Source organism: Gigantopelta aegis, chromosome 3, assembly GCF_016097555.1.
Source record: "Gigantopelta aegis isolate Gae_Host chromosome 3, Gae_host_genome, whole genome shotgun sequence".
NCBI classification, from domain to species: Eukaryota; Metazoa; Mollusca; class Gastropoda; order Neomphalida; family Peltospiridae; genus Gigantopelta; species Gigantopelta aegis.
This window is the reverse complement of record NC_054701.1, coordinates 47,675,020-47,686,701: the sequence shown is the minus strand read 5'-3', so window position 1 is coordinate 47,686,701 and position 11,682 is coordinate 47,675,020. Positions and strand designations below refer to the sequence as shown.

At 35.4% G+C, this 11,682-nt stretch overlaps 1 protein-coding gene across 2 annotated transcripts; it reads right to left on the bottom strand.

The window, feature by feature from the left end:
* Positions 1 to 277: 277 nt before the first annotated feature.
* LOC121368145 lies at positions 278 to 11,682 on the bottom strand. 2 transcript variants are annotated; one of them, XM_041492738.1, is made up of 2 exons: positions 11,560 to 11,682; positions 278 to 6,708 (listed from the first exon to the last, which is right to left on the bottom strand). In XM_041492738.1, exon 2 carries the CDS (start codon positions 6,693 to 6,695, stop codon positions 5,796 to 5,798), a length of 900 nt encoding a protein of 299 aa, XP_041348672.1. In that variant the 5' UTR covers positions 6,696 to 6,708; positions 11,560 to 11,682; the 3' UTR covers positions 278 to 5,795. The 2 variants fall into 2 exon arrangements, with proteins under 2 accessions (XP_041348672.1, XP_041348673.1); XM_041492739.1 differs by lacking the exon at positions 11,560 to 11,682 and adding an exon at positions 11,347 to 11,496.

Genomic DNA, 11,682 nt, shown 5'->3' with positions numbered 1-11,682 from the left:
CAACCTACGACGGTTTTACGATTTCGTAGCGCTAAGATGGCTTCGAAAATAGGGCCCCAGATAATTAAAATACAAAAAAGAAGAAGAAGAAGAATTACTAGTAAATATGAACTGACCATTTGTACTTAATGATATTTTAACAGGTTTATCAATTGGTTAAGCCATCGGACATAAGGCTGGCAGGTGTTGGGTTTGCAGTCCACTACTGGCTCCCACCCAGAACGAGTTTTAACAACTCAGTGGGTAGATGTAAGACCACTACACCCTCTTCTCTCTCACTAACACCTAACCCACTGTCCTGGTCAGACAGCCCAGATAGCTTAGGTATGTGCCCAGAATATTGTGCTTGAATCTTAACTGGATATAAGTATGGAAATACACAATTTGAAATTAATGAATAACCATTGATCTACTGTATGGAAAATCAGATGTTGAGTTTTTAAATATGTAGAAGAGTGAACCACTGTACTCCTTAAAATTCTTGAAAAAGACGATGTTGATCTATTTCCTGCTATACAGGAATGTATGTACACAATACAATCTGTGTAGTAACAGTTTTAAAGTAAAATATATCCACTTCTTCACAAAGTCAGTTTCATGTACATGCATTTCTTTACTTTGTAACAAAATGAGAAACATTTTGTAAATGTTGTTGTGAGCTTTCAAGCCATAAAAATTAAATATAAATTATCAAAAATCATCACTAACATCAGACGTTTCGTAGGACATTCAGCTTGGAAAACCATAAAATACAGAACTTGAAGCCAATGTTAAGTTATCACCAGAACCATACAATCTCCACATGAAATCTAAATATGCATATATATGTGTAATAAATCTCACAAAACTTCTCTTTTACCGAATAATACATTTATTTTAATTTTAAAGGGAAACAATGGTGATTTTGCTTTTTCTTTTCTTTTTAATATTTTTTCCTTTACTAAAGTAATGGCAGATGCATAACATTCCAAAATATTAGGTAACAAAAGTCGATTCACATGATTTTCACCTATAATCCATCACACAGGGAACGCCTTTTTTCATACTATGGAATTAACTACACGTTATTTATTTCTGAGCCGACTGATTTCTAAATTGTACACAAAAATAGTATTTTTTTATTATTTCCAAAACACTTTTACTTTTCTTCTTACGTAAAAAAAAACCCCTGAAATTATTTCAAAAAAACATTTTTGTAGAGGATGGGATGGACTATAGTAAGTCATGGTTTTATGACTTGAATTGTATTTGCAAAACCGGGGAGATACCTAACCCTAACACTTGTACTATACTGACATTAAAAGTGCGTTTTGAACTAGTTTTACAATGAGGTTGGGTTGGTTTTTATTTCAAAAATCAGTCTAGAACTTTTCTTCTTCTTTTTTGTTGAATAAATGGATTTTTGGAATACACGAGGTTCTGGTGATCCTGAATATTACAACTTTTAACTTTAGAATGTAAATTGTAATGGTTCACCATGTAACCGATTGGTGATTTGCATAAAATTTTAAATTGCATAACCGACACGTAGATAGAACAGTGGTTTGTGTGAAACACTGAGTCCTGCACATAAATTACAGGCCAAAAACCCATGCATAATTCCCTTTAATAGATTTCTCAAAAATCAATTGGCCTAGCCAATACATTGTCTTAACAAAACATGGATGCTACTTACTTAGATTACAATTTTTTTTTACACATATATATATATATATATTTGTATTTACCAGGTCAAAAATAGAAACACTATACAGGCATCTCAGGCCTGTAGCATGGTGGACATTATGGGGGGTGGGTGGGTGGGCAATTGAATGAGCGCCAAAGGTGTGAGGTATTTTGGGAGTCTGGGGACATGATTCAAAGGTTATTTGCCCATTACTGTAACTCTCACCATTAATCTCGATCCGTTAGTCTTGCTACAACTTTTACATTCAGTCGAGATGTAAAGGTTATGAAAAAAAAAAGAGCCAAAATTATTGGGGGGGGGGGGGGGGGGGGGGGGGGGGGGGGGGGCCTGCATCTGGAAAACTTGACAGAAGAATAAAAATTAAACGTAGCAAAATATATAAAATGGTTTCTTTCAGTAGCTGAATAGAGTCAGCTGTAAAAAAAACATTTACACCAAAAACAGAGTCAAATATGACTATTATTTCCACGTCAGAATGCATATATATATAAATAAAACATATTAAAATACATGGTATACAACTGCAAACAAACAGCGACAAAATGGATGATGGTAATAAACACTGACCAGTTAAACTGGATTTCAATTTCAGTCTTAATTTTCTTTAATGATCATTAGTCGGTGATGTATCTGTCTAACATCTATATTATTAAAGGGACTATCCTGAGTTTGTTGCCATGGTAACATGTTTACAATTAACAGAGCCTTTTGACAACTAATATTACATATTGATGATATTTATCTTGTATAGAATATCAATGGATGTATAAATAAGGTGTTTGTTGTCACCAATTTTTCCTTCCAATATTTTTGAACATAAGAAAAAAAAAAATCTTACAAAGTAAAATTAACAATGACTGCACACAACCACAAACACAATGAATATACAAAATGTATTTAATATGTTATTTTACTTGTCAAAATTGTTCTATTAGTCAAACACATCTTACAATGGCTGCAAACTCGGGACATGCCTTTAAGAGTAAGCTGGTTAAAAAAAGTCAAATGAATCACAATAAACGTTTTCAGACAAAAGTACATCACATCTACAGGACATACATGTAGCTGTGGTTTTCTTGCATTTAACAATAACATCTTGGCTTGTAAAATGTACACACACAGGGTTTAATACTTGAGGTACACCGAGAACTACAAATGTTTAAGTGCTAACATGGAACCACTCCAGACAATAACCAGACTACTACATAGTTTTGCTGCCAATTTAATTTTAACTTTTTATTTAGCAGAGTAAAGCTATATATGGACCAAATTTGAGTCAGAAAATGTATTTTATAAATAATTATTTTATTAAAGAATTAATGTTGTTTAGATGGACCATCAAACAAAATACTGCCCTCAAACCGTATGCTGGAATTTCCCAAATTTTATGTTTTTCATAGTTCCTTTTTAAATACAATGTATTAGTATAAAAAATAATCTCTCTAAATCAGATCTAAAATCCCTTAAAACCAGACTTTATACTTGGTCCTTTGGTTGTTGCCAAGCTGAGAGGGCAATATTTTAGTATTGAGCTTAAACCCTGTTTACATTTTCAAATTGTAGACACACATGTTGTAAGTTTAGTACAGTGAAACCTGTCTAAACCGGATCATGTCGGACACCTAATATTAATCCGATTTAGACAGGATCCGCTGTTTAAGAGGGTCGTGTTTTAGAATTAAGAACATTTGGGATCATGAAATGTGGCCGGTATTGACAGGATTCCGGTTTGTTCAGGGTCTGGTTTAGATAGGTTTCACTGTAATTAGCAGGTAAAAATGTTGTTATACACATTATTTTGTAAGAACGTCATATTTAAAACTGCAAAGATATATTTCTAACATTATGTTCTATAGATCTAAATATTGTTTTCTTTTTGGCCTTTTACTCCAGTCCAGTATCCAGTTGACTGAAATAACTAGTATCAACTTGAGACATACTACATCAACATATCAATTTATATGTATGGTATGCATTAAATTTAAAGTATTTTATCTCAAATTCACTTGTATCCAGCTGGGTTTCAATTTCAGATACCGGCTTAACAAAAGCTGAGTACTTTGGTCCCAGATCATTTACCATAATTATTAAATAACAATCAGAAACTATAAAATGTTCTAAGGAGGAAGAAAGACACATACAGTAGAATCTCGCTGGGTTGAACTCGGAAGGGTTGAATACACTGTAAAGCTTGAACCAAAAACGACGTCCTAAGTTACACTTACACGATGTTGACCGCATGCTTAGGTCGAACTACCCGATGGGTCAAACACTTTCTCAAGCACCGACAGGGTTCGAACCAATGGGATTCAACTGTATGTTGTTGAAGCATAAATAAGCATAAATACAACAACGCATAAATTTTCTAGTGGGTGAGGGTGACTAAATATGTTAACAATGCATAAATACTAAAAACACTGAACACAGGAGACAGATCACAGCCATGGAACATAATTTTTACATATCTTGTAATGTAAATAGAATTTTACATTTCTCATATTATAACACAACTTCAAATCTATTTAAATACAAAATATGGTTTCATATCTCTTGTATTTAATGACAATTTCACATCTCTTGTACATGTAATTAAATATAATTTCACATTTCTCATCAATATTTAAATACAATCATCTCTCTTACAAATGTAAGAGAGAAACAGCAGATCAAAGTAAATCACCGTAATATAATACTTTGCAATGGATACTGGTTCTGTTTTTAAAGATTCCTTTTTATTATTGCCATTTCACCCGGAGGAAATAAAATACACAGAAAGCTATTAATGACTCGCATGCAAATGCTATGCTCATGCTTATGAAAGATGAGAATTTAGTCTTTATGCTCAAATTCAAATGTAGATCATAACGACATATTTCATTCTAATCAGACTCAAACCATAAATTCCCATTTTTTAAGCTTAGATCAACAGAAGTACAAAGTAACCTTACATTAACAAGCTATCTTTGACAGTGACAGTGACAGTTTGTACAGAACAGCTGTCAAATTATCATTCACCAAATAAGCAGATTCGTATCTTTGCAATTAACCTTTTAAAACAAAATGGCAAAGGTTAACAAGTTAAATGTTAAAAATACTGTTTTATCCAACTTTAAATGCATTAAAAATGGTCAATGGGGCATGAAAGTATAGGTGAATTTATCCATGAATATTGTTGCATATTTCTGCATCAAGCAGAATGACAATTTCATATTTGATTAATGTTAGAACTTATAAAGCAAATTTCAATTCAATGAGTGTGACCTTGCATTACGGTTACACTTAATGATAAGTGAATATACATTTTACAAGATTATCATTTTGGTACAGGTAAGTTTTTTAACGTGAATTCTAAAGCAAATTTCAAGAAAAAGCTTGTTATAATGTGTTTGGACAAGAATACAGGAATCAAATTCCCATAATATTCCTATATAAATGAATTTCATACAAATCCATTCACATTCCTGTAGTTAAACGTCAATCTTAAAACAAACATCAAATATAACAAATTCAATCAATTTTTGAAACAATGAGTCATTTAGGACACTGTAAAAGTTCACTAAAAAAATTCTCTTGGATTCCCATGATGTAAAACTACAGGAATCCAAATCGATTTTAATAAACTTTGACAAAAATACGACCAGCATAATGCTGATAACAGACTAGATCAAATTTCACAAAACATTGTATGCCTGGTTTTGCATGTAAACGTAAATCTACAACTAAACCACAGTTCAACAAACATTTTTCATTTTCTTTTGTCCTTAAAAAGCTCCATATTCCATAATGATGTAATTTTCTCAGCTTTTCTGTGTGAAATAGATGCAAACACATGTAAATATATGACCGGTATAACTGCTAGACACAGATGTAAAATTATGGGACTGAATTTACAAAGCCAGCTTCTGTCTTACACACGTGTGTAACTACATACATTTACAATACTTTTAAAACACCTGCGTTTAAAAAACACAGGCTTTGTAACTTTGGCCCACAATGTTTTGTGAAATTGGCTCCAGAATATCAGACGGAAAGGTTATTTTTGTTTTGATATATACTAGTACGCATTGCATGCGAGCCACAAATTTAAAAATAATAAATCCTCAGAGATTCATTTTTTCACACCTCTAGATTGCTTAACCTTCTTCTGAAGCCTCTGGACCAACTGTTTGCATGGAGGGGGGATGGGTGTGTCATCGCGGAGGTGCAGGATGGCCTTCTGGACAAAGTTGTACGAATTGTTAAGAGTGCGCGGGTACTGCATGTTGAACACCCAGTAGGAAGCGAACAGGGAGGCAAACGCCATGGTGAATTCCTCAAACTCCTGCAGCACTGTCTCCTCGGCGACCAGGAAGAACTCGTCGCTCTTGAATATACTGCCTCTAGAAACCAACATGGGCACCACTTTTCCCTGCGGATCCACCTCATCCTCCTCGCCCACCTCGCGCACCATCTCGACAAAGTTCTCGCGAAGGAGCAGTGGAATGAGACAGAGCGCGGTCACCATGTCCCAGTACTGCTTCAATGCAGCATTGTCCTGTTTCGCCTGCTCGGCCTGTTTCAAAATGGCCGCTGAGCCAGACAACGGGCGGGCCATGTCTACTATTCCTGTGGCGAATTTCACACAGTACTCCTGCACCGTGTGATCAATGTCAATTCGGGTGATGCGCTGGAACTCTGCCAGCAGGTTTTTCCCAGTGAACAGTTGTGGGTATGTCTCTTGTATAGCAGGAATACTCGGCATTTCCAGGGTAATGAACGACCTCCGTACATCAAAAGTGTTCTCCAGGTATTCCTGGATTTCTTCCTGAGTTGCCAGTTCTTTGGACGTTGACGGTTGCTCATCTTCTGACATCAACTTGACCTTCTTCTCTTCCAGTTCCGACGAGCTGGATTCACTGTTCTGGTCATTGGTTGAAACAGGAACGGTGCACATTGCCGATGATGGTACAGGGACTACTTCTGCGGTCATGGCAGTGTGCTTCCGTTTAATTTTCTGTGGCTCACTCATTTTTTAATGTCCTCTGTTGGAAACCAAAGGAACAAATTTATTAGAGTTTATTAGAACATTGCATTAATACTACATCCTACATACATTTCAAAGCATATCCTTATATTAATAGTTAAAACTAATAATTAAAGAAAAGTTATGACTTTCAAGTCGAGACATTAAACATCCACTGGAATCTCCTTGCATATAATACATCTAGGTAATAAACCAGAACAAGTTTGATTTATAAAATCATTATGTACTATGAAACCTATCTTAAACTACATCCTGACCAAACCACATTATCTTACAAACTGGCTAAGTTTCTTGGTCCTGAATTCTTTCCTATGTAGTAAAGCCCTCGATAAACCAGTTAACCTGTCTATTCCAGAAAGAGGATGGCTTTTCTGCACCAACACATTAGTTAACATGCAAAACCGGGACCGCTAAAAATAACATTGAATTTCTGTTACAATGTTACCCAGATACTAAGTCATTAAAAAGAGCAGACACTTCAACAGTCTAATACAATGCATTATATCACCATCTTTTAAATAAGAATTATTTGATAATGCTTGATGGTTTTCAATTATTGTATTATCGAAGCAGTGAAATGCATGTCAGTAACTTTTATTATAGTGCCAATGTTATTTTCTACATGTACATCTTACAGAAATAACAAAAGTAAACAACTAAATTATTCTTTTATACATTATACATCTACAATATACTCGACTTAAGACAGTAAAGTGTGGTGGGCTTATGCTGAGCTTTTTCCTAAAACTACGACCACTGTGTAAATAGCCATCCCATAGCCACTTCTATGTTAAGTGACGAAGATGACAGCTTCCATTGTCATCGAATTTGTGAAATTCATCTTTAGATGAAGAGATACACATGAGATATAAATTGGCTCTCACAATGTGAAATATGCTTTTTGAGAGGTCATGACCTCTGATCAGGCTTTCACTTATGATGTATGATTGAAAACACACTCGTTGTAGTATAAACGGTCTCACACAGGAACTCATTTAGTATTCACTATGTATGCAACACTTAGCATGAGGTGTGAATGGTAGTCAACTGGACCTGAGCGCAAAATGATTCTTGCAAAGTGTGGCATCCGGTAAGTACAAAGAAGGTTGTCCACAGTACAGATCATAAGAGGAGAAGCTGTCAGAACGATCGGAAACCGTTAAAAAGGCCTTGTGTATTATATGTAACAGAAAGAAGTGTTTTATTTAACGACGAACTCAACACATTTTATTTACGGTTATATGGCGTCAGACATATGGTTCAGGACCACACAGATTTTGAGAGGAAACCTGCTGTCGCCACTACATGGGCTACTCTTCCGATTGGCAGCAAGGGATCTTTTATTTGCACTACCCACAGGCAGGATAGCACAAACCATGGCCTTTGTTGAACCAGTTATGGATCACTGGTCGGTGTAAGTGATTTACACCTACCCATTGAGCCTTGCGGAGCACTCAATCAGGGTTTGGAGTCGGTATCTGGATTAAAAATCCCATGCCTCGACTGGGATCCAAACCCAGTACCTACCAGCCTGTAGACCGATGGCCTGCCACGATATATGTAACAGAAAAATCAACATCCACTTGGGGGGTTTGAACCACACTCTCTCAGTGCGCGAGTCCAGATCTCTACCAACTAAGCTAATAGGGAAATTCCCACTAGCTACTGCCAGTAGGAACTACCATATACCCCGGAGCTGTGGGCCACGGGCAGTTGAACTGTTACAGGTTCTAATTGAGTTATAATTGTATTCTTGTGTTAAGAACACACCCAGTCCCTACGTCGGCTCCAAATGTAACAGAAAAATCAACCTCCACTCAGGGGATTCGAACCACAGACTCAGTGCGAGAGCCTAGCGTTTTGCCAACTGAGCTAATAGGGAAATTCCCACTAGCTACTGCCAGTAAAACTACTAGGAGCACTTTATACCAACACTACTACATATACAATGTAGATTCTTAGTACGTTAAAGAGTAGTGTTGCTATTTTAAGCAAATAATAGTGCAATACAGGTTCTTGTCCTGTCTATTTTTACAATCCAAGTTTATTTGTTTTTTTTACAAGGAAAATAGGCCTAATTCCAACATTTTATAAAATGGTGACCAAAATAAAAACTCTGGATGATAGTCCAGATTTCTCTCCAACCAGGATAAATGTTGACGTCCCAAGGTGATCGGGTCTTGATAGGTTCCAGTCTTGAGTGTATCAGTAAATACCTTTGTTATTTCCTTTGATCCAGTTATTTAAAAATAATAATTAAATGAAGTTGGTAATTTTGTTTTATACCTTTACATACAAAATTATTGGAGTTATATAGCCATATTAAGCTACTACAAACAAGAAATGCATTGAATACACAAGAAAAGTACCGTATACACAAATATGTTCATGAATAAAATATACCACGAAAACCGCGAACATGTTGATAGCACAGCACATTCAATTACACGTGAACTTATTTCTGATTTTGTATAATATTATTTACCTTATATTATATAGTCTTATCTCTACACACCCAACCCATATCAGAAACAAGCAGTCAGAAGTACCTGTTAAATTTATACCAAGTTTCGTATGCACTTTGTCTTTACCGCCAAATTATCTGCACGGTCACAACGTTCTGTAAACATGCATGGTCGCATGGATTTGATCGAAGTGACACACAGTCTGTTGTTACGTCATCTCAGTTTAGTTTGTTTTCTTTGTAACCTTGAATGGAAGTTTGTGGGTACTATCAATAATTAAAAGTTATTTCTTCCGACATTTGCGTTTTTTAATTTTCTGTATTGCATGTGCGTGTTCCATCGATAACATGTCTTGTCAGACATACATACATGTACAACACTGACATCTTGCTGACAGCATGGTGAACATGTCCAAGTGCGTGCATGAAATCATCATTGAAAAGAGTTTGGCAAATGAAATATGGGTAATTCTGATTACATTATCCAGGGGACATAGTTGCAAAAATAATTCCTCGCAAAAATGTCAAATTAAAGCCTGATAGCAAATTATTTTAGCCGCGAAAATATTTGCGTATACGGTATATTATATAATTATAATATTTAAAAGAAGAGACTATATAATACTGGATGAAAAGTGAAAGTTTGTTTTGTTTAATGACACCATTAAAGCACATTCATTTATTTATCATCGGCTACTGAATGTCAAACATTTGGTAATTTTTGACATGATGTAGTCTCAGAGACGAAACCTGCTACATTTTTCCATTAGTAGCATGGGATTTTTAATCCAGATACCGACTCCAAACCATGAGTGAGTGATCCGCAAGGCTCAATGGGTAGGTGTAAACCACTTGTACTGACCAGTGATCCATAACTGGTTCAACAAAGGCCATGGTTTGTGCTATCCTGCCTGTGGGAAGCGCAAATAAAAGATCCCTTGCTGCCTGTCGTAAAAAAGTAGCCTATATGGCAACAGCGGGTTTCCTCTAAAAAAAAACCAGTGTCAGAATGACCATATGTTTGACGTCCAATAGCCGATGATAAGACAAAAAATCAATGTGCTCTAGTGGTGTCGTTAAATAAAACACACTTCACTTTTTAGTAGCATGGGATCTTTTATATGCACCATCTCAAAGACAGGACAAATACATACAATACCCGTTGATATATATACCAGCCATGGGTCACTGGCATATTGGATGAAACCATGTTGTAATGGCTGCAAATTCTGGATAGTGCCTTTAATATCAATAAGGGGAGGGCTGGACGTGACTCAAGCTACCAACTCTCCCTGCACACGGGCCTGTGTTGGGAAATTTTAGTACAGAAATTGATAAATTTCTTAACTGTGAAGGGTCCAACAATGTTTGAACCCACAGAACGCCTGAATAAATCCCTGATAATATATATATATATATATATTAGGTAAAGCTCGAATAGGAAATAAAATAATATATGGCCTAATTAGGCAGATGACCTAATGACATGTACCTACACTGGTTACCTGCCCATGACAGCATTTCATTTTCGTGATAAATAAAACCTGGTCTGCCACTATACTGGAATACATTGTAGTAAAATAATGTTGATTTGTTTAACAATGTATCTACAATGTTACAAATTGTTAAGTTATACAATATCCTTCCTCTGTGGACCTAATGGATTAATTCCCATTCCAACCAGTGCTGTAATCAGTGTAGGCCTATATAGATACATTCGCTATCATTTTAATAAATACAATAACCACCTATGAATATTTGTATTTGTATTTTAGTTTCTGTCTAAAGAAAATGATAACCCATTAATGTCATGACATTTTTTTATTTTTTTTTTATTTTTTTAAATAATAAAATTTTAAATATCAACAGTAATAGGCCTAATCTTTATTTTTAAAATATCAATGTGGCAACTGTATACTATACATATATTTAGATGACAGCAGATGATAAAGACTTAATATCCCATTTCTTGAAATTGCTATTAAATGATTTCTCCCTGTAGTTAATAAATCCACGTAAAAATAAAATTATAAAAAAAAGTAAAAATACCACTTTGACCCATACCTAAAACTAGCCTACATGTATACATGTGTATGGTGCACCGTGGTGAACTATCATTTTAAAAACTGTTTTATAACTGTTAATACATTTAAATTATTAGTCTGAACAAACCTTAAACGCGACTCTTTTCACCGCAAATAGTTATATTCGGCTTGCAACGACGTTGCAAACGGAATTCAATGAAAATCTGCATAAATTGTACGCAGTACGTTCACCATACTATAGCCAGCACAACGCAACCCAGAGTAGGCCTATTGCTAATCGTTTCCGGGTCTGTTACGGTTCACATGATAACAACAGTTGAAAAGACGAGCGAAATGTTACCTCTGTCACAATATAAAGCATGCGGACGTCAAAATGTATGGAAATGTTGGAGAGAAATAGAATAAATTCCCGTTTTTCGCTGCACATGTCACAGCGCCCTAGCCACACACGGCCATGTTTGTA